This window comes from Pyrus communis, chromosome 2 (genome assembly GCF_041283825.1).
Source record: "Pyrus communis isolate YQ-2024b chromosome 2, ASM4128382v1, whole genome shotgun sequence".
Lineage (NCBI taxonomy): Eukaryota > Viridiplantae > Streptophyta > Magnoliopsida > Rosales > Rosaceae > Pyrus > Pyrus communis.
This window is the reverse complement of record NC_142566.1, coordinates 28,991,042-29,014,294: the sequence shown is the minus strand read 5'-3', so window position 1 is coordinate 29,014,294 and position 23,253 is coordinate 28,991,042. Positions and strand designations below refer to the sequence as shown.

The 23,253-nt window shown below is 39.0% G+C and overlaps 1 protein-coding gene, 1 long non-coding RNA gene and 2 pseudogenes across 4 annotated transcripts; 3 read left to right on the top strand and 1 right to left on the bottom strand.

The window, feature by feature from the left end:
* Positions 1 to 2,187: 2,187 nt before the first annotated feature.
* On the top strand, positions 2,188 to 4,387 carry LOC148698893 (uncharacterized). The gene is made up of 5 exons (XR_015952423.1): positions 2,188 to 2,537; positions 2,638 to 3,353; positions 3,458 to 3,561; positions 3,743 to 3,808; positions 3,931 to 4,387. It is a non-coding gene; the product is annotated as an uncharacterized LOC148698893 (long non-coding RNA).
* Positions 4,388 to 4,760: 373 nt separating this feature from the next.
* On the top strand, positions 4,761 to 7,812 carry LOC137747438 (pentatricopeptide repeat-containing protein At4g30825, chloroplastic pseudogene; annotated as a pseudogene). The gene is made up of 2 exons (XR_015960228.1): positions 4,761 to 7,558; positions 7,705 to 7,812. The product of XR_015960228.1 is annotated as a pentatricopeptide repeat-containing protein At4g30825, chloroplastic pseudogene (transcript).
* Positions 7,813 to 7,817: 5 nt separating this feature from the next.
* On the bottom strand, positions 7,818 to 15,121 carry SCA3 (DNA/RNA polymerases superfamily protein). The gene is made up of 19 exons (XM_068487544.2): positions 14,267 to 15,121; positions 13,634 to 13,837; positions 13,395 to 13,528; positions 13,155 to 13,224; positions 12,949 to 13,007; positions 12,661 to 12,778; positions 12,200 to 12,313; positions 11,625 to 11,756; positions 11,061 to 11,477; positions 10,803 to 10,853; positions 10,270 to 10,340; positions 10,029 to 10,113; positions 9,680 to 9,832; positions 9,346 to 9,420; positions 9,173 to 9,262; positions 8,880 to 8,927; positions 8,687 to 8,801; positions 8,500 to 8,603; positions 7,818 to 8,409 (listed from the first exon to the last, which is right to left on the bottom strand). Exons 1-19 carry the CDS (start codon positions 15,032 to 15,034, stop codon positions 8,299 to 8,301), a joined length of 2,919 nt encoding a protein of 972 aa, XP_068343645.2. The 5' UTR covers positions 15,035 to 15,121; the 3' UTR covers positions 7,818 to 8,298.
* Positions 15,122 to 18,150: 3,029 nt separating this feature from the next.
* Positions 18,151 to 21,359, top strand: LOC137747436 (putative leucine-rich repeat receptor-like serine/threonine-protein kinase At2g24130; annotated as a pseudogene). The gene is made up of 2 exons (XR_015960227.1): positions 18,151 to 20,762; positions 20,857 to 21,359. The product of XR_015960227.1 is annotated as a putative leucine-rich repeat receptor-like serine/threonine-protein kinase At2g24130 (transcript).
* Positions 21,360 to 23,253: the final 1,894 nt, after the last annotated feature.

Here is a 23,253-nt window from a genome sequence, read left to right as displayed (position 1 = left end):
AACCTATCACCCTGCTCGCTGTTATCTATGAAATCCAAGTTCCACTACATGATCCTCTCCAAGGAACTAGAAGCATAAACCATAAATAGAACAATCAATAAAAAGAAATGAGTAGCATCAAATTCACATGTTTAAGGCAATAAGAAAGAAAACTAGGAGGAAGTGGAATAAACCATGAAAAGCAGCATGAAATGTTCATATAAATGACATTAAGAAATAAAATTAGAAGAATATAGCATACAATCCGTATTACCTCCTATGCTTGAGGAAGCTCAAGCTAACGTTAAACCTCACGAACAGGCCAAACACCATAATCAACATGTTGGGAAAAAATGAACTAAATTTGGCTTCCAACATCATTTTCTTCTCCAGGAGTTGTTCTTTCATGTTAAAAGGGTCATGCAAAATTTATTTTATTATTACTAATTTTATAACAGTAAGTTTTGTATGACATTCATGTAGAGATCGATAAAATAAATTAAGAAAGGGTTGCTCATACACAAGTAGGGTTCTGATTCTTGTTCTCATGAAAGTGCGTGACTACCGTCCGTAAGAAATTAAACGCCCCCACCATACTATCTTCAAAGTGACCTTGGATCACTTTAAAATGTCCTCCGTATGGATGATTTTATTGACTTGATAGCGGTCATTATGTCTCAAGGGTTGTTTCCATTCTCTAAGATATCTGATTGAATTAAGGCGTGGCAGAACTTCAGCGGGGAAGTAAAACCTCTCGCAGCTAGATTGGATAAGTGGATGATACCACAAGTCCATGATATCACGCCTATTAACAATGAAATAGATAATATGAAGTTTATTTGATGTAGATTTTTATTCTTTATTAAATAGAAGTAATTTCACTGAAGCACAAAGTTAAAATCAGTGAACAATAAGTACACCAGAAGACATACACATAAAATAGAATTAACAGTGCCCTACAGTAGCCCCACTAGCACTAACACTTGAAGTCATAACCTCTAATGCATGCAACCAAAGTCATATTAGGCGGTTCATAACCAAAATCTTAAGCAAAATCGTGCCAGTTGTATTAACAACAAAAATGATAACATGAAGTTTAATAGATAGTAGTTTTTCATTTTTTATTAAAAAGAAATAATTTTACTAACTGACAAGAAGGTTGAGGGAGAGAGGATTGGAGGCGGAGGTAGAAATAAAGATATCGAGCTTTTTATAGAAGTCTGTCAGCTCGGGTTGTCCAACATCATCCCCAAGTATTCCTTTCAAACATGCCTTCAATTGCGTAACATATAGAGGGTGTGTAGTAGTAGATGATTTCGGTGGTGGCTTAATAAGCAATGAGCCATTTATCCCCAAGTATTCCTTTCAAACATGCCTTCAATTGCGTAACATATAGAGGGTGTGTAGTAGTAGATGATTTCGGTGGTGGCTTAATAAGCAATGAGCCATTTATGACATTAACTGTATCATCATTCAGCAGACCACACTCGATTTTGTGTTTGGCCTTCAATCTACCCAATTCCTTGATAATGTCCCTTAAAAAAACAAAATTTTATTCATCATATTAATTAAGACCAAAATCAATGAAAATTTTGTTTTGATAATTTTGGTCTTAGTTAATATAATGAATAAAATTTTGTTTTTTTAAGGGATATTATCAAGGAATTGGGTCGATTGAAGGCCGAACACAAAATCAAGCGCGGTCTGTTGAATGATAATACAATTAAGGTTATAAATGGCTCATTGCTTATCGAGCCGCGGTCGAAATCATCTACTGCTACACACCCTCTATATGTTACGCAATTGAAGGCGTGTGTGAAGGGTATACTTGGGGACGATGCTGGACAACCCGAGCTGACAAACTTCTACAAAAAGCTTGATATGTTTATTTTCGATGCTACCTCCGCCTCTAATCCTCTCTCCTTCAACCTTCTTGTCAGGTAGTAAAATTATTTCTTTTTAATAAAGAATGAAAAATCACTATCTATTAAACTTCATGTTATCCTTTTTGTTGTTAATATCACCGGCGCGATGTTGCTTAAGATTTTGGTCATGAACCGCCTAATATCACTTTGGTTGCATGCATTAGAGGTTATGATTTCAAGTGTTAGTGCCAGTGGGGCTACCCTATGGCTCTGTTAATTCTATTTTATGTGTATGCATTCTGGTGTACTTATTGTTCACTGGTTGTTTGTGCTTCAGTGAAATTATTTCTATTTAATAAAAAATAAAAACCTCTATCTATTCAACTTCATATTATCTATTTTGTTGTTAATAGGTGTGATATCATGGACTTGTGGTATCATCCACTTCTCTAGTCTAGCTGCGAGAGGTTTTACTTTCCCGCTGAGGTTTTGCCACTCCTTAATTCAATCAAATATTTAGAGAATGGAAACTGTCATTGAGATAGGATGACCGCTATCAAGTCAGTAAAATTATCCATACGGAGGACATTTTGAAGTGATCCAAGGTCCCTTTGAAGATAGTATGGTGGGAGTGCTTTCTCACGGGTGGTAGTCATGCACTTTTATGAGAACAAGAATCAGAACCCTACTTGTGTATGTCCAACCTTTTCTTAATTTATTTTATCGATCTCTACATGAATGTCATGCAAAACTTACTGTTATAAAATTAGTAATAATAAAATAAATTTTGCAGGACCCTTCTAGCATGAAAGAACAACTCCTGGAGAAGAAAATGATGTTGGAAGCCAAATTTAGTTCATTTTTCCCCGACTTGTTGATTATGGTGTTTGGCTTGTTCGTGAGGTTTAATGTTAGCTTGAGCTTTCCTCAAGCGTAGGAGGTAATACGGATTGTTTGCTATATTCTTCTAATTTTATTTCTTAATGCCATTTATATGAACATTTCTTGCTGCTTTTCATGGCTTATTCCACTTCCTCCTATTTTTCTTTCGTATTGCCTTAAACATGTGAATTTTATGCTTACTCATTTCTTTTTATTTATGGTTTATGCTTCTGATTTCCTTAAATTCCCAGCTTGTTGTATTGATGTCTTTGTCAATGTTGAGAAATTTATGTTTTAGCTGTCCATAATAACAGTGTGATTCCCGCCTTGCCAAGGTTTTGTTGCCACAGTCTCAGAAAATATAAATACAATTGATTTTTATTTTCTTCTTCCGTATCTCTTGCTCCTCCCCGACTCTAACTCCCCGTTCGAACAAAAACCCAAAAATCACCATTTTTATCTCCTTTCCGAATTCAACTACACACTTTCATCTTACTGTAGCTGAAACACATAATGGAACTTAAGATATCACTGATGTTAAAAGGCTGAAGGGGCAATAAAAATGGTGGTTACCATTTCTAATCCCCAGAACTGGGAGGTTGTCGTCAGGAAGAGGATTGCAAGCATGTAACTCTCTCGCTCTCTCTATGTGCATAGTTTTTCATCTTGACTGTTACTTATACGGTTATATGTTGATGAAAAGTTAGTCTGACAGAAAAATCATTTTCTAGCATTTGACTTGATGGAAGAAATAAATGTTCATGCTATTGAAGCGAAAATTGCAAAGTACCAGGAAGGAAATGCTGAACAAATAATAATTAACAGAGCTCGTAAGGTACTTCAAAATAAGATCGCCGTGTTTTTTACCCTTTCTTTCTTTGTTCCTTAGTACCTGCTGATTTTGTGTAATGGGAAAAGAGGATCCTAATGCCGGCAAAGTGGCAATATTTGAACTCTTAAATGTTTTCTGCTTAGTTTATGACATGGTTCTAATGCTGGTGTTTTCAATCGGATAGGCTGGAGAGCTTGCTGCAGCTCTAGCAGCAAGCAAGGGACATCCTCTACAAAATGGATCTGATGCGGTAAGGGTGGGATTGTTAAATGTATGCGTTCTCTTATGTTTTCTTTAGATCACCTTGCACATTTTAAATGTTGAAACACTTCAAAGAGATTTTGTTAACTAATCTGATGTGTTTATTGATAGGGTGAGTCAAGGCTCTCAAGCAGGACTTGGTGCTGGCACACAAGGGGCAGTATACTCCCTACAGTTTCAGGGTAACCACGACCGACCAGCGGCATGGGTCCACTACCACTTGGAGGAGGGGGGCATGATATGCACGGATACGCTTTTGACGATGAAGAAATGATGAAGGTGCGAGCAGAGAGAGGTGGTAGGGCAGGGGGGTGGAGTGGAGAGAAAAGCAGGAAGAGGGCACTTGAAGAAGCCTTTAGTAGCGTTTGGATTTGTTAGCTCTGTAGTTGTAAGAGCAGAAACATGCCTTCTTTTTCATGGAAACAAAATTATACAACCATGATTAGTTATTACTTGTACAATGATCATTGTTTAGGACTCTTCTTATGGAAATTGGAATGTCTCAACGAGGTATTGAAAAGATGTTTTGTTTTATTTTTTGCTTTTTATAATAAAGGATAACTTGTGAAGAGGCTAGTTGAGAATTTGCCCCTCTTTTAGGTCCGAGAGAAAGCAAGTTGGAAATTGTACCCTACTTGGGGCCACAATCAAGCATATTCACTTATCAAGTATCGAATCCAAATTCATTGCTCGAATCCATTAACTTCTTTTATTTTCTTTATGGAGCTGTTGTCTGCACTTTTTTACCGAGCCATTTATCGTGATTTAAAAAAAAGGTTTTGTTGGGGAGTAAAATAAAAAAGGACAAGGACAAAAGTCAGTCCAATGCAAGAACCACAAGAACAAGGGCAGTACCATCCTGAAAGGCGCTAACTTTCCTCCACCGCTTCAAACTCCATTTTCTCTGTTTGGGTAATTGGGTTTCTCATTTCTCTCTCCCACCGCACTTGTTCATCTGAAATCACATTGCTTCTGCTCTGATTCTCCCAGATTCCAGAACAAGTTGATGACAAAGTCGTCTTCTTCTTCTTCTTCCCCTCGTTGTTTCCGGTGAGTAATTCATGTATTGAATCGGCTTATATATCATGACCTCAATGAGGTTTTCAATCTCTTTGGACGCGCTTGATTCTTCAAACAAATTCACTTCTTCTTTTTGCTACAGTCATGTAAATGTTGGTAGAGCTTGTGTAGTTAATGCTCTGAATTGGGAAAATCTGATTAAGGTTTCTGGGTTCCCATTCGAATTGTCCAGCATCTCGGAACTGAATCAGAGGAGTGAGGAAACCAATTTGAGCTTGGTTGAGGGAAACCCGGATTCTCGACGCGAAAGTGAAAAGGGGTTTGGGGGGCCAAAGAAAGAGAGTAGAAGAGAAAAGGGTTCCAAGTTAAGTTCAAGAAATAGGAGGTGGGTAAGGAAATTGGAGTATTTGAATGATAGTGAATTTGATGTTGATTATTCTGTTATTAACTCTCACTTGAGCTTGGAGCATTGTAACGATATTTTGAGACGTTTAGAGAGGTGTAGTGATTCTAAAACTCTTAGATTCTTCGAGTGGATGAGAAGCAACAGTAAATTAGAGCGCAATGTGAGTGCTTTTAATTTGGTTTTGCGAGTGATGGGAAGGAGAGAAGATTGGGATACAGCTGAAAAATTGGTTCAGGAATTGATTGTTGATTTGGGATGTGAGCTGAATTGTCAGGTTTTCAACACCCTAATTTATGCATGCTCTAAGTTGGGGCGTGCCGAGTTGGGAGCCAAGTGGTTTCGAAAGATGCTGGAACATGGGATCCAGCCGAACATTGCAACTTTTGGTATGCTAATGGGACTTTACCAGAAGGGCTGTAATGTTGAGGAGGCTGAGTTTACTTTTTCTCAAATGAGGAACTTTGGAGTTGTATGTCAATCAGCGAACTCTGCGATGATCACAATTTACACCCGCTTGAATTTATATGACAAGGCGGAAGAGATCATCGGCTTGATGAGAGAAGATAGAGTGAGGCTGAATTTGGATAATTGGTTGGTAATGATTAATGCTTATTGTCAGCAGGGTAGAGTAGATGATGCTGAAGCAGTACTGGTCTCCATGCAAGAAGCAGGGTTTTCTCCAAATATTATCGCATACAATGCATTGATAACTGGATATGGGAAGGCATCTAAAATGGATGCCGCCAATCACCTATTTCTGAGCATAAAGAATGCTGAATTAGAGCCTGATGAAACAACTTACCGTTCAATGATTGAAGGTTGGGGTAGAGCTGACAATTATAAGGAAGCAGAATGGTACTATAAATATCGTCTAACCTGTACACGCTAATAAACTTGCAAGCCAAGCATGAGGATGAAGAGGGGGCCATCAGGATTCTTGACGATATGCTAACAATGGTGTGCCAATACTCCTTGATTCTTGGTACTATTCTGCAAGCATACGAGAAGGCAGGAAGGATTGATAAGGTGCCTCGCCTTTTGAGAGGTTCTTTTTATCAAAACATTCTTGTCAGCCAGACTTCTTGTTCCATTCTTGTCATGACTTATGTAAAACACTGGTTGGTCAATGACACTATGAAAGTGTTGAGGGCAAAACTGTGGAAGGACCCGCCTTTTGAAGATAACTTGTATCATTTGTTAATTTGCTCGTGTAAAGAGTTGGGTCGTCTTGAAGATACTGTTAAAATTAACAAGCAAATGCCAAGACATCGTGACAAGCTAAATATGCACATCATGTGCACAATGATTGACATCTATAGCATCATGGACCAATTCACAGAAGCGGAAAAACTTTATGTCGAGTTAAAATCTTCTGAAATAGTATTGGACATGATTGCCTATAGCATTGCTGTGAGAATGTACGTAAAAGCTGGTTCTTTGGAAGATGCTTCCGGACATTTACATGTTCCATGATATACTCCGGATTTATCAACGATGTGGCAGGCTTGATAAGTTGAAAGAGCACTACAAACTCTTGAAGAATGGAGCAACATGGGATCAGGAAATGTAAAGCTGTGTCATAAACTGCTGTTCTCGTGCTTTGCCAGTCAATGAGATCTCAGAGATCTTTGATGAGATGCTTCAACGTGGTTTTGTTCCTGATACCATAACCTTCAATGTCATGCTCGATGTTTACAGGATAGCAAAGCTTCTGAAGAAAGCTAGGGAGTTGTTCAGGATGGCCCAAAAGTGGGGTTTGGTTGACATGATCTCTTACAATACTATTATATTTGCTTACGGGCAAAATAAAGATTTCAGAAGCATGTCTTCAACATTTCAAGAGATGCAGTTCAAAGGCTTTTTGGTTTCCCTGGAAGCCTACAATACCATGTTGGATGCTTATGGGAAAGAATGCCAAATGGAAAGATTTAGGGGCGTTTTGCAGAGAATGAAGAAAAGAAGCTGTGCTTCTGACCATTACACGTACAACATTATGATCAATATCTATGGAGAGCAAGGATGGATTGATGAAGTTGCCGGTGTGCTTACTGAGTTGAAAGAATGCGGACTTGGACCTGATCTTGCAGCTATAACACATTGATTAAGGCATACGGAATTGCAGGAATGGTCGAAGATGCTGTCCATTTGGTCAAGGAAATGACAGAAAATGGTTTAGAGCCTGATAAGATAACCCATATCAATCTTATCGCTGCACTGCGAAGAAACGATGAATATTTGGAAGCTGTAAAATGGTCCCTGTGGATGAAGCAGATGGGGTTGTAAATAAAGGAAATCTGCTTTTGTTGATTCGAGGTATTTCTTTAGCATTCTTACAACCTTACGAGCAGTGTGGTTTTAAGGAGTAGTATATTTTTTCTTCGTTATCTCCTTAGGGTTCTGGTCGAAACTCAAATGTGAAGTGAACGGTCCTCTCTTGGAGGTCCGTTCTGTATGTGCAGAACAATCTTTGCTCAACGACAGTCGGTCAAGTATCGCTACTGCCGGTGCTGGAGAAACTCATGCTTGTACTCAGTAATACAAAGTGATGCGCAAAATACGACTCCAAACATGATGAACCGAACTTTTGATAAATTTATTTCATTTCTTTACAGCTCTTGCTCACAAATTTGCAAGAACTTCCATTGGCAAAGTGTACATGTATCATGTATGTTTAAAGAATGATCTTTTTCTCCTCCTACGCTGGCTGCTGCTTCGTATCTGCTTCTCTTGACTTCTACATCAGAGAATACAACCTTGAATTTCTGTAGATGAGTCGCGCTTTCTGTACATGGGTAAAATGAACCGGATCTTTAACACTGCAGATGATCGATACCCATGAGAATCGTGTAGACTCGCTGATCGTGGGAAATCAAAGTTTGTCCCTTCGTCTTTCACAAAAGCAACCTTAGGTTTTCGTTTCCCACTTCGCGTTTAAATGCATACACGAAGGAACTCTAACTACAGCTTCTCGATCATTCCAGGAGTGGCGTCTGATATGTGTGGCAATGTTTTTCAAACATCGTTATCACTGCTTGCTGCTCACGTAGCGAGTTTCAGTTGAAAAAGTACGGAGATTCCAGAACCTCTTGCAAGTCGAAGTCACCTCTTTCTGGGAGGGGAGGGAACGTCAACGCTGGATATGATGCTTGGAAGCTTTCTAGCAACTGGGAACAGGCAGAGTTATCATGAAGTCAATTGAGATAAAAAACCAATTTAATTCAGGATGGGCTGCTGAGAGGAAAGTTTCTACTTACATTTTCAAGTATCGGCATGCTATAGAGCTCTATAAACTTTTCCCGAAGTATCTCATTCATTTGGTCTACGTCACATGCATGAGTCCAGAAGGAGTCATGTACCCCTACAAACATTTTTTAACATGCATGTGAGAACTTAAACATATTTCAGCATGTGAGTGAGAAGTAAACCAGTACAAAGACAAACCTGCAAAACGCAGGCCCGCGTCCCTGCAGGCAAGAGCAGTCATCATCATGTGTGAACCGTCAAGTGAGTGAACAAAATTTGGAGGAAATGCAGTCCTTTGTTTTCTAACATCTATCTGTAATGGACAAATGTTAACTCTGCAACAATTCATATAACATTTAAGGAAAGAGAACATTGGGTAAGCAGCGCTTACCGAGTTACTCTCCCGCTGCAAGGCTAAAACCTGAAGGGATGTTCTTATCTGCAACTCCAAGGAGGGATTAGTTAAATTGTCACTAGAATATTAATAAATTAAAACTTTAGCCCCATCAGTAGCAACATGGAAAGAAGAAATGACGCATGAACGCAATAGTAGATGCAACCAAGCAACGTATCCTGACATTCTGTACTAAACAATTTCATCTGAAATGGAATTTTTCCAGATAATGGTTTGCGGCGTTTGCCTGTTGATGTAAATTTAATAATTAACTAAGCTGCCAAACTTACAAGATGTCGTTCATTTTTACAGTAGGGTTGCACAACAGGAAGACCTAGAGGAGTCGTCCAACGCACAGGTTGATTTTCTGAAGCAATCACCTGCATAAGTTCGATAACACAACTTATCTACCAGGCCTATCACTTAGTGTCCAGAACATGACCAAGAAAAAAAGTAACCGCACCTTGGCACAATCACCAAGCCAGCCCATTATACCACGTGCAGCTTGGAATATCTCGCCAAGGGCAGCCAAAGTAACCTGCGGAAGTAAGTATGATCAGGATACAAAAGTTAATGTTTTTCTTTATAAGAAAGCAGCTTATGTTTTTCTTTAGAAACTAAACTAGCTAATGAGAATAACATGAGGTAATCATCCTTAAATCTAGCAAACCATGCATTGCATTTGCATGTTAATTGTCAATTAATTATCCAAATGATGAAATCAAAGAAACGTCTACGGTTAAATCTTGATCCACAAATATTTGGTCGCAGGAACACTAAGGTGGCTATTTGCTTACTTTAGCAGCATAGCAAGCTGCAGTGAACAGTAGTCTATCGTCTGAAATAAAACCCTTCTCCTCTAATCTTCTTTTTATTTGTTCGCGTGCCCCAACGTAAGTAACTCCATACACTGAAGTCATGACAGTCTGTTTCACCAATTTCCGGTCAATCTGAAAGATTCCAAAACTATAGATTGTTAATTTCATAAATATGCAATTATGCACAGACTTTTATAATCTATAAGCACTATATACATTCTCGCATGCAGAATTACAGAACTAAAGAAATCCACATTTAATAAGTAGAAAAACTCATTTAGAGAGCATATTGCAACTTTGAACTCCAGAAGAAGCAAGGAAGATCAACCTGATTAACTAAGACTCGGGCTAATAAAGCATTTGGGCTTGTAGTCGGATCCTTATTGCTGTCTCTTTCCATAATTTCATGTACTCTGGCAACATATAGATATAGAAGATAAGCGTTAGTCACGTTACCTCTTCATCTAATATTTTTTCACCTCATGGCACTATTCTCTCGTATTTTTATGCTTGTCGCACATCTAAAAGGAAGCAAAACCTAATGAGTAAAATGTGGAAATTTAATATACCTTGCAGCAATTTCTGAGTAAACATCGGCAGGTTTCTCTCCAGCTACTAAGTTGACTGCAGCTGCTTCCAACTGAGAATATCACAGCAATTCAAATCAACAACAAAGCAAAACTTTTACATAAAAGTAAGAAAATAAGTTCCTATATTATATAGGGATTAGGGAATTGTTATTAGCACCCCAAAAATCTCATTTGGCATTCCAGACTTTCTATAATTACTAATTAGAAGAAAAATACACTTGAGAGGAGTGTAGCATGAAATTTTTGGAGTGCTAATAACAGTCCTTATTATATATAACAGAACATTGAATATTTCGATCCCAGAGCAAATAGTAAATGAGGAAAACTTAAGAAAATCTGCATGTAAAAATCCCTTTACAATCAAATTTTCTGGATAATGACGACTATAGTTCATTTACTACAAAAGTAGAATAAATAAGCAGAACAAATAATGGCTGTACAAGAAAATTAGACTGCAGTAACATGAAGGTGTAAACAGAAAACTTATATCAATGAGGAAAAAGCCAACTTACACTATCTCTTCCCAAGGCTGCATAGTGCTGTAAGCCATTGCATGAACCATCCTAGAAAATTGAAAGCTCATCAATGAAATATAAATGGAAAAATTAAAAATAAATTTTCATTTGACCCGCACAAATAAGTTAAAAAATTCTTAGCATTTGCATAAACTTTTGAAAATATATGGTTTTGAGTATTAGATAATCCTAAACAAACTTGCATAAACTACGGTATCTCTTTTTGCCACTCTAACGACTAAGAAAGCAATTTACCTGATGGATGGGCAAATGAGAAATGACAGTATGTGGTGATGGGCTATTTAACGCTTCTGACAGATTGATACAAGCCGCTAGGCACTGTAAAGGATCTTCAGCTGTTAACCACCATCGGTTTCCATTTACAGGGTTTGTTGCTGAATCAAATATATCATCAATGTGATGATCCACAAATGCATGCCGTTCCTCATACGAAAGCTTTTCAACACCGCCCGCATAAAGGTTTGCTAAATGAATCTTCAGCCAACGTAAACCAGACTTCCCTAATGGTCGTCCTTCAGCAAATTCAAGTACTCCTCGACAGAGATCAGAACTCAAATGATTTAAATGTGGATGCATTGGGTAAGCTCGGCCTCGAAAATCAAGATTATGGGGATAATAAAAGCCTTCCTCATCCTTCATCTTGCGAGCAACCTATTTCAGAATCAGTTTACTCGATATTATTTCTCACAAAGTGAAATCCAAAGGTGGTGAGCATATAAAATTGCAAAATAACACAATAAAATATCATAAACTTTTTATCAATAAATAAAATACTATCTAATCAGATGGGGACCTTACAGAGAGCTTAAGTTCTGTGTCACATCGCAGAGAATGCCTTTCTTGGTTAATCTTCTTTGCTTTTCTTACACTCCATTTCCATTCCTGAATTTCTGTTAAACCCTCAAGCGGTGGTTTATCTGGTACTGGAACCTACAATCCCATAAGGATATTTAAGCCAGATGAAATTTAAAAGCAAAATCCAAACAAAAAGATGTCAACAAACCCAAAATATGTTGCCGTAACGAAAATCCACCAACAAAACCAAGTAAACTCTACTGACAAGGGAGGTAACTACATTATTCTAACTCTAGTTTCTTTCTTTTTCTTGGATCATTGTAGCTCGAGACAGATATATCAGGACTAATTTGTTATTTGACAGAAAGTTATACATCATCCAAGTAAGTTACGCTAAAATTTTCACAAAAGAGAAACGAGAGCTATCCCACATTGGGGTCCTGGCACCATATAGGAGCTCATACTTTATACTAATGCTATGGCCGTTAGATTCATAGGTTTATCTCTGGACATAATAGTAACACAAAGTAGAATACAAACAAGTTCTTAATAAATTCAAGAGATCATTATGTGCTCACATCTTCACGATCAACCAGGCCTGCAATGTTGCCACCTCTAGCCCAAATGCTCTCCACCACGTTAAGTACTTTTTTATTCACCCTCCATTTGGTACTTCCAAGCATATCTAGGGCCTGCACATGCCATCAAAAGTGAATATCATTGCACATGCCATCAAAAGTGAATATCATTTTCACATGTGTACGAGAAAGTATATGTTAAAGAACTAGAATAGATCAAGGTTTGCCTCTGTGCACAGGGAAAGTTCAGTTCATGATCTATTGTTCCATCACAGATAACTACTAATGGTTGCACCCAGTATTCTCGGTCACTAATCCATCAGAAAGGGGCAGTGACAGGAACAATGAGAATGGAACTCTAATTTAGCATCTCACCAAGTCTTAACTAGATAACTGAGCAAAAGCTTTGGTCTTGACCTATTATACAAGGGAAACATAGAATGGAACTCTAATTTATGTACCTCGAATACTTTCTGCATCTGCTTTCCAGAAATATTCCTCATTGTATCTACCTGCTTCCTAGATCCATGAGTACGCATGACATAAGAAGGTAGGAACAAGTGACCACCCTTATCATACCTGCAAAGATTTAGATTTTATGGGCATCTGAGTGCAGGCTTCTGATTTGTTTGACATTTTACTAGCCAAAAGTCAACTTGAATAAGATTTCGATTATTTCTTAACCGCACTCCTGCTATAGAAACAAAACGAGAACATGCTAAATAAATTTCATTTACTGTATTTCATACCCTTTCCACTTTCTGGGAGGCACCAACATTGGCACATAAGGAATCAACATATGTTTAGCCTGTAAAGAAACAAAGGCATAAAATAACAGTAAATAGCTGGAGTGCACAGACATGTCCAATGTAAAAATGTAAAGAAACAAGTTGCAAACTGATTTCAAGTGTACTGAAGAAGTAAACAGAAACAAAGGAAATATATCTCAACTTACAGTTTTATCAAGCCCAGTAAGAACTAGGGGATCACATTCTATAACTCCATAATTCTTCACAAGTTTCTGCCTATAAGGGCCAAAAAAAGTTATATTATAACAAAGGAATAGTGGTAGAGTTTAAGGGATATGAATGGTTATCCTTTACGAAAATACATAGGTATCCATATCACCACAAAAGTTCTTCATATTCGGATACTTCAACTAGTTGCAGAGGCAAATACCATGACAAAGTCTTACCCTGGAGTTTTTGCTGCAGCCTTAAATCTGTGTCTAAAGGCCGGTCTAACATCAGGTGGACCATCAGCCAACTGGTTAAGTGGAGGTTGTACATAAGCTGTTTCTGTTAATAATTCTATCAGACGACTTCCCAGCTGCAAAATCACATTGCATAAAAACCCAAAAATAAAAATGGGCACCCACAATATATTGTCTTCCTCAGCCATAATGAGAAAAAAAAATTTCTGAAAGCAACAAACCTTAGCCTGTGTATCACGACCCCATGGTTTAAATTCTTCTTTTACCAAGAGTTTTTGCACCTCCCTCAGCCTTTTTCTTTTAATTAAAACATTAACACGTTTCCGCAGTATCTCCTTCTCCTTAATCAGACTGTCTTCATCAGCAACAGCAGTCTTCTTTCTCTGGAAATTTTTGGTTTTCTCCAAGAAACTGTGAATCCTAACCTGAATTGTAAGGTAACAATATATGATATTTCAACTTTAATTCCGTGATATCGTTGACACTGAGTACAAACAAGGAAATTTGGATGAAAAGCTATTGCATGAGATTTGCAAAAGGTTTCCTTTCTCTTTAACTGAAGTTCCTCAATTACAAGTCTTAATAAAACAGCCGAGCAAAGTCATTTTCTTTTCAAAACAAATCAAAAAATGAGCTAATCAGTATGCATAAGTCCAAAACTTGTCCATACATAAACAAGAAATCCCGATTATCATGGCAACATTTCACGAGTGTAATATCCTTAAAGTCTAAACCGTTAGCTTTTATAATGCACATCATCTCGCATTAACTTAGGGAGCATTTGAAAGCCAATCTATATCATATCATCATCGAAAATTCGAAACGCACACAAAAGATTAGGAATTAGAACTCACCTCCTGCTCAATGGCCATCCCAATATGAACAGCAGCTTGAACAACCTGCACACACCCATCTTGATTCCCCACCATAACCAAGCCCATCATCTTATGCATAACAATCAGCGCCATCTTATCCGGCGGGAGCAAATCAATGTGCGGCGCAAACGCCGCCTTGTGCTTCTTCGTTTGCTGCACCTGCTGCTCCCTCGCAATCGCCTCCCTCAGCGGCTCAAACCACCCCAAAAACAAGGTCTTCACGTACGGCAAGCTCGGAGCCAGCTTCTTCTCCCGCATTACTCGCTCCAAATCCTTGTACTCCTCCACCATTCTCTCCCACGCCTCCGTCTCCGCCTTTATCTGCCGCCGCCGAAGCAAATTATACTTCCGCCGGTCGATTTCCTTCGACTCCAATTTCAACTCCTGGTTGGCCTTCTTGTACATGCCTTTCAGAAAGAGTGCGGCAATCCACGGCGGGTCCTGGATAAAAATCCTGGGCGCCGATTCCTCGGGCGTAATTAGGTGAAATTCTCTGATGGGTAGCTGTAAATTCATCGAATTTTCTACGAGATTGTCTTGGACGGAGTCTCGGACCAGGTGGGAGAGCACCGGTTCGGGAGGGGGCTGGAGGCTGAGTGGGAAAGGAGTGGAGAGCGAGGGCTTGAAGAAGAGGCGGTTGGAGGCTGAGCTGAAGAGAAACTTGTGGCTCAGCTTCGGCGGTTTCCGCCATGTGGAGCTGTACGTTTGAGCTTGCGGGCTTGGAGAGAAGGAGGCTGTGGAAGCCATTTTTGAGAGAGAGAGAGTGAGAGCGAGACGCTGCTCTGGAAGAAGATGAAACCTCGCTTAAACCTTTCTGTTGTCCATTTCCGAGATATTTTACCCAACAAAAATTAACCACGTTAATATTTTTGGTGGCAAAAAAAAAAAAAACAAGAGGGCCGCCCGATACGTTTAGAAGCCCAAAAGGCCCACACGCCGCTAATTTGAAAACTCAAAAGGCCCATATTCCATACATGCGGACTGGGCCCGGACTTGAAGTCAACAAACATAATAATGAGGACGTGTTTGAGAATTGAAATTACCTTCTTTTTTTTTTTTTAATCAAAGAATTGAAATTATTTTAAAAAAGATAAAAGCGTTTTCTGCCACACTACCTGTAGAAGCATTCTAATTAAAACATTTATAACCAAATTACTTTTAAGTGTTTTGACAAAACAGTCCCAAGGGTACCTTTGCTTTTTAGTGCTGTGATAGGGGTAAAAGCGACATTATATATTTTCACTATTTGGCCCCGTATATTTGACCAATTTATTCTGAAATTCCTTGTATTAGATGACGTCACATGTAATAAAAAAAGCATAAATTTCGGTAAAAACTTATGAAATTTCCCTCCGACGCCAACCTGACTTTTGGTCGCCGATGTCTCCTCCTAGTTCGATTTTTTCTTGATTAATGTAATTAATCTTGTTCTCCTCCTGTAGTTTCTGATTTATTTTTTATGGGGTTTGGGAAGCAGTTCATACATTTGTTACTTTTTCCTTAAAGCAGATTAGTTCGAAGTTTCGCACGATTTAATGATTACCCTACTTAACCATCTGTATAAAGATTAGTTGAGTAATTAACGTCTTAATCAAATCTGGCTTAATCCAAAACCAGACCTAACTCCTTTGTCCAAAACCAGACCTAACTCCATTAACCAACTTGATGTGTGCCAACCATCGAGACAGATTTGATGGTCTTTGCTACTTTCCGATCAGGTAAAGTTTGGAACTTGGGGTATTTGAGTTACAAGCTTGTCTAAAACCTTTTTTCTTTTTTCTTTTTTTCTTTTTTTTTTTTTGGAAACCTTGATGGTATGAGGGAAATTTTATTGATAAAGAAAAAAAAAGTTACACCTAGTCAGAAGGGGAACATAAACCTTACCCCTCATAAAACAGAGATAACAAAAACAATACATGAAAAGAAGGGGGGACATAAATTGTACCCTTCTAGAAATGAAAACAAGAGAGATACAAAGAAAAGAGGGGAGGGCATGAAACCTAAACCTGAAACCAAAACCTAAAGGTCTAAACTTGCAAAACAAGTTGAGCAACACCACAAAGTTAAGGAAAAAAAAAGAAACTAAGACAAACCTGGATGCTAAGATGCACATTAATTTGAGAAGTGGTAACCAAGCAAGCCAACATAGTCCGAAAACAATGCAACACGAGCTGTTGGCAGAGGAGAATCATGCCAAGTTAAAGTTGGAGAAGACAAGCTTATATTAGCAAAATTGTCCGCAACAAAATTTCCCTCCCGATATATGTGAAATGATTAGAATTGTCTAAAACCTCATACTACAAATGCTTCAAAGAACGTCTTTGATCACTCATAAAATCAATAGGTCTAACGACACTCGTCTTCGCTCGATCTGAAGTACAAGATTGGGCTCACATAAAGGCGAGGACAATACATACATTGAGTTAGATATTAAGTTTTGGCTTGTTGTGGTTGAATTTTATAAGTACATATCTTTGTATATATTTTGACACAAGAGGAGAGAAAGATATATATCGACAGAACTTTTTATAAATTTTCAACAAAAAAAAAAAAAAAAAAAAAAAAAAAAAAAACCACCACCACCACAAGGACACTCGTTAATATAGGTTTTTATTGGCCGTTAAGTGGCGTTATAGTGAAAATTGATTAATGTTGTTTGAATACGTAAACCGAAGATCTGTAGATATTCCGATTAGAAAATGCGATTATGAGACAGAGGTCAAGACAAAATGGGTGGAGAAAAACCTAGGAAGACTTGGAAAGAGACATTAAGAAAAAACATGAAGTATTTGAAGCTAACATAAGACCTGGTGCAAAATCAAACGCAGTAGCATTCTAGGTTTCCTATAGTCGACCTCAGTTAGTGGAAAAAGACTTCTTGTTGACATGTTGTACTAAAGTTCTATGATTCTATCCATGTATTAATATCATATACCTTTTGGTGTCGTCGAACTAAGTAAAAAATATGCCTAAACAGGTAATCAGGCGACAATAAACTGTAATTTGTATACGGCTTCTTGTCTGTTAGCCTGCATATTTGTAGAAACTTTTGAGTTGTTTGTTTGTGTTGGTGGCATCCTGCTGCCCGCATGTTAAATGTGCTGTATAAATGCATCACCCAAACACGTACTTACCACATCACGTTCCCTTGAGCGTGCTCATTAACCAATATTATCTTCCCACCACAGCACACAATCCACTAATCTCTCCACGCTCACACCTCAAATCCAACAACAAAATATATAATTAGTAGACAATTACCTGACCAAATTAACCATTAAACATAAACTAATATGGTTAGGCCTCCTACTGCTGACATGGACTGCATTACTGCTCTAAGCGCGGCTTTAACGTTGCTTACTTGTCATGTTACACGCACGGCATTTGTATGAACGTGATTGGTGGGATCGTGTCACATCCCGGCCCGGGGTCCACCACATCTCAGGCCCGCTCCACCACCTTAGCACGATATTGTCCGTTTTGGGTCCCGACCATGTCCTTACGGTTTTGTTTTTGGGAACTCACACGAGAACTTCCCGATGAGTCACCCATCTTGGGATTGCTCTCGCGCGCTACTCGCTTAACTTCGGAGTTCCAATGGAACCCGAAGCCAGTGAGCCCCCAAAAGGCCTTGTACTAGGTAGAGATGAGAATATACATATAAGGATCATTCCCCTGAGCGATGTGGGATGTCACAGATCGAAAGTCAAAGATCGCCGGCGCCAAACGCACGTCCACGCCTTCAACGGCAGTTAGGCACAAGGTATTTCAAAATTTCCTGGCATTTGCAAATTGCTTACTTATTGGCATTGGACGTGTCCAAGCTTTTACATTATCTTGTTCTTAAGTTGATGCAGCTTGTGCATGCTTCTCTTGATTTGCTCTCTCTGTACTTTCAGATCACTTTGTTTTCGCCAATTTCTTCGAAACTTTTAGCTCGAAGAAGATTGACGTGATCATGATATGTTTTCAAAGATTTTCCGTGTTTAATGTTCTCTATTTGATCATTTTGTTGGAAGCGGTTTTATCCCAAGAAAATGCTCAAACAATGAGGGACAAGGCATCCTTGCTTTCTTTCAGGGAAGGGATTGTTTCAGATCCCCACCGTGCTTTGGAGGACTGGAATTCTTTTGGTGTTCATGTTTGTAATTGGTCAGGCATCAAGTGTAACAAAGCTAGAGACCACGTCGTGGAGCTTGATCTTAGTGGAAAGGCACTCGGAGGCACCATTTCCCCGTCTCTCGCTAATCTTTCTTCCTTACACATTCTTGATTTGTCAAGCAACTTTTTCAAAGGTCGCATCCCACCAGAGTTAGGCTCTCTTTCTCTACTTGAACAACTCAGCTTATCTTCTAATCTTCTCGAAGGAAGAATTGCTGCTGAACTTGGTTTTCTTCGCAAAATAGTATATCTTGATTTGGGAAGCAACCGGCTCACTGGTGAAATCCCAATGCCGCTTTTCTGCAATCATTCTTCGTCCTCTCTGCAGTACATAGACCTCTCCAACAATTCTTTAAGCGGCGAAATTCCTTTGAAAGATGGATGTGAGCTTAAACAACTGAGGTTTCTTCTGTTGTGGTCCAACCGTCTAGTTGGACAGGTTCCTGCAGCCATGTCGAACTCCTCAAAACTTGAATGGATTGATTTGGAGTCTAACATGCTGAGTGGGGAGTTGCCATCGGAGATTATACAGAAACTGCCGAAACTGCAGTACCTCTACTTGTCCTACAATCGCTTTATGAGCCATGACGGTAACACTAACCTTGAACCTTTTTTCTCCTCTTTGGTTAATGCCTCTAACTTTCAAGAGCTTGAATTAGCTGGAAATAATCTTGGAGGAGATTTACCTCCTATTATTGGTAATCTTTCTACCAATCTTGTACAGCTCCACTTAGATGCTAATCGGATTTATGGTTCAATTCCTCCTCACATTTCAAATCTTGTCAACCTCACCCTGTTGAATTTGTCTAGTAACCTTCTAAATGGAACCATCCCGTCCAAACTGTGCCGAATGACAATGCTAGAGAGGGTGTTTTTGTCAAACAATTCACTCTCTGGTGAGATTCCATCCGCCTTTGGTGACATTCCCCATCTAGGCCTTCTAGATTTATCGAAAAATAAGCTTTCCGGTTCCATTCCAGATAGTTTTGCAAATCTTTTCCAGTTAAGAAGGCTCTTGCTTGATGAAAACCAACTCTCGGGAACTATACCACCGAGCCTAGGTAAGTGCATCAATTTAGAGATTCTAGACCTTTCTCACAACCAAATTTCTGGAGTGATTCCGAGCGAAGTTGCAGGGCTGAGGAGCTTGAAGTTGTACTTGAACCTGTCTAACAATCACTTGCATGGACTGTTACCGATGGAGTTGAGCAAAATGGACATGGTGCTAGCAGTTGACCTATCTTCCAACAATCTTTCCGGCACAATCCCATCACAACTTGGGAGCTGTATTGCCCTCGAGTACCGGATTCAATAGGAAAGCTGCCTTATCTTCAAAAACTTGATGTATCCTCAAACCAACTAAATGGAGAAATACCAGAGTCTCTGCAGGAATCATTAACTCTGAAGAAACTCAACTTCTCTTTCAACAATTTCTCTGGGAATGTATCAAGCAATGGGGCCTTTTCTTCGCTGACTATAGACTCTTTCCTCGGAAATGCTGGTCTCTGTGGATCAATAGAAGGCATGTCAAACTGCCGGAAGAAGCGTACTCATCATTTGGCTATTCTGTCAATTATCTTGTCATTACTTATCACCCCCATATTTTGTGTATTCGGGTACCCCCTCATGCACAGGTCGAAATTCCAAAGGCACCAGGCAGTTTTCGATCAAGTGGATTTGGGGGATGATGAAGAAGAAGGGAAGAAAGAACACAAGTACCCGAGAATCTCTTACGAGCAGCTCATTGAAGCCACTGGCGGTTTCAGCCCTTCTAGCCTGATTGGTTCAGGCCGGTTTGGGCATGTCTATAAGGGTGTCATCCAAGACAAGTCAGTAATTGCTGTGAAGGTATTGGATTTGAAAACGGATGAAGAGATCTTAGGAAGCTTCAAAAGGGAATGCAGAGTTCTGAAGAGGACTAGGCACAGAAATTTGATCAGAATTATCACGGCGTGTAGTAGGCCGGACTTTAAGGCTCTTGTTCTGCCATTGATGTCAAATGGGAGCCTCGAGAGGCATCTATACTCAAACCATGGACTGAGCGTTCGGTTGAATTTGATTCAGTTGGTGAGCATCTGCAGTGATGTAGCTGAAGGCGTGTCCTATTTACACCACCATTCTCCTGTTCGAGTTGTGCACTGTGATCTCAAACCGAGCAACATTCTACTAGATGAGGACATGACGGCGTTGGTAACTGATTTTGGAATTGCGAGATTGGGGAAAGGCGATGATGGGAATGTTCCAACGAATGATTCAGCATCCTTCAGTTCAGCAGATGGCTTGTTATGCGGATCCATTGGCTACATTGCTCCTGGTACGTATTTTCTAATATGTACAAATTTGAAAGTGATTTCCACACACCTTTTTTAATACATACTAATTTCCTTCATTTACTTGGTGAAATGCAGAGTATGCATTGGGAAAAACCATTTCTACTGAGGGAGACGTGTTCAGCTTCGGGGTCCTTTTGCTAGAAATCGTTACAGGAAGGCCACCAAAGGATGTCCTTGCTCACGAAGGTTCAACTCTTCATGAATGGGTGAAAAGGCAGTACCCGCACAGGCTCGATCCAATAGTTCAACAAGCACTCGATAGGTGCGCTGCGGATTCGATGCCTAAACGGTACAACAAAGTCTGGAGGGATGTTGTTTTTGAACTGATTGAGCTTGGTCTGATGTGCACTCAGTACACTCCTTCATTGAGACCTAATATGCAGGATGTAGCTCACGAAATCGGTCGGTTGAAGGATTACATCTCCAATCCTTCATCGTTTCTGATTGAAGAAATTGATCTTAAAGTTGAAGCACCCTAGTTTTGATCTTTCATCATGTGTGATTACTGAATTCATTTGGCAGGCGGGAAAAGATGTGTGCAGAAATCACTTCCTTATTATGTAACAAGCCGTTCTTACGGGGAATCCCTTTTAACTGAAACACTCCAGCTATAGTTCTTGATATTATTCTCGTTAGAGTGGAGTGGAATTCATATATTTGCAACGTATCAACAATGGCTATATGAATGACATATCAATAGTTGATATATTTTTATATTTTTATTTTGTTCTGAATATATTGTTGATATGAATCCCGCTCCAAGTGGTGTCATGAGAGTTAGGGTTTAGGCGAAATCCCTTTAACTGAAGCACTCCAACTATAGTTGTCAATATCATTCTCGTTAGAGTGGAGTGGAATTCATATGTCAGCAATGTATCAACAACATATCAACGGTTATACAGTATAGTTGATAAATTTTTACATTTTTATTTTGTTTTGAATATATTATCGATATGAATTCCGCTCTTAGCCATGTCATGAGAGTCAGCAAAAAGTTACAATCGCTAAAGGAAAGCTTCTTTTCACTAGTGAACAAATTAATGATGAGCGTCCTAGCTACCTTTTTATTGATGGCTAATCTCAAAAGTGAGAACCAACCAAAGGCAGCCTTTGTTGCTTATCACTTTAATGGAGTTTAGTTCATCTAATCAATAATTATGATTGCGTATCATGGATCATAATTCTGTTTTTTTCAACATATAATATTCTTCTTGTGGCAACCAACGCTGACAGATTTTGATATCCACAGTCCAAAAAGGCATTTCCTTCTCTTTCTGCCTACCCTTCGTATACAATTTGCCCACTTAACACAAGAGTTTTACCATTTAAACACGGAATTTCATTTATGTTTACACCATTACTTGGGAACCGCATTTAGAGATGGAGCCACGAAGGGACGACGATGGTTTCAGGTCCACCTGACATTTTTTCACTCATAAAAGTTTAATGTTATGCTTATGATGTCCAAGGTTTTTTCTTATGCTCAAGGCTCCAATTTGATGTTTTTAGTTTAATTTCTTTCATCGGGTTTGATTTGAGGTTGGTGGCTCCTATGGAGTTCAAGCAATTCGTTGCTTGTGAGCTTTGAGGAGGAGGGAGCGAGGAAGAAAGTCAGAGAGGCTTGGGGTTTAGGTTTAAGAAAGAGGATGATGAGGACGACACCAAAGTAAACTCAAACTACGGTGGTCAGTTACTCACTACACGGCAAAGTAATTTTTGTAAGATTAGAAGAGTGTTTCAAATTGAGACTTTTGGGTCTCTTCTAGTCTAAAATTCTGGCTTCGCCACTGACCATAGCCCGCATGGTAATATTACATTCGGTACTTCTCGCCGAACAAAAATGATTTAATCGACCAAACAGAGCCGAATGATTAATTATATTTATCAGTAGCATTTTCGTTGCTGCATTTTGTCCCTCGAAATGTTACTGCTAAAACTATGAACTGATCAGCTATTAATTGAAAACTCAAGATTAACAGCGTTGCATCGAGCATCATCTTGTCCAGGAATTGACCACTCTGCGTTTTCCTTCGATGATCTTCCCCGTCCCAACTGAGAAAAGTTTAGGTAACATTCCATGAGAGAGCCTTCATCATACTCTCATCATCTCTTCAAAATATTTCATATATAAAACTTTGCTGAGTCTGAGTCGATATGCACTTCATTTGTGCTCTATTCAATTGTATCACGTACCTTATATCTGCGGCACAGTTTCTACATAAAATGTACCAGGTAAGGACTTCAATCGCTTTCCTTCGATCAGAACTGCACTAACTTTTCACCTGATTACAGATACTGTTGCAGAAAGCGAGAACTTCAGTCGCTTTCCTTTTGCTAGCTACTCTTTTGGTCGATTTTCGCTAACTAATTAATAGCTCTATATATTCAAAAGAAGCTTTAGGGGGTAGGGACAAAGGATGATAAAACACAGTGCTCATTCCACTTGCAGTAAAGAATTAAAAGAGGAAGGGC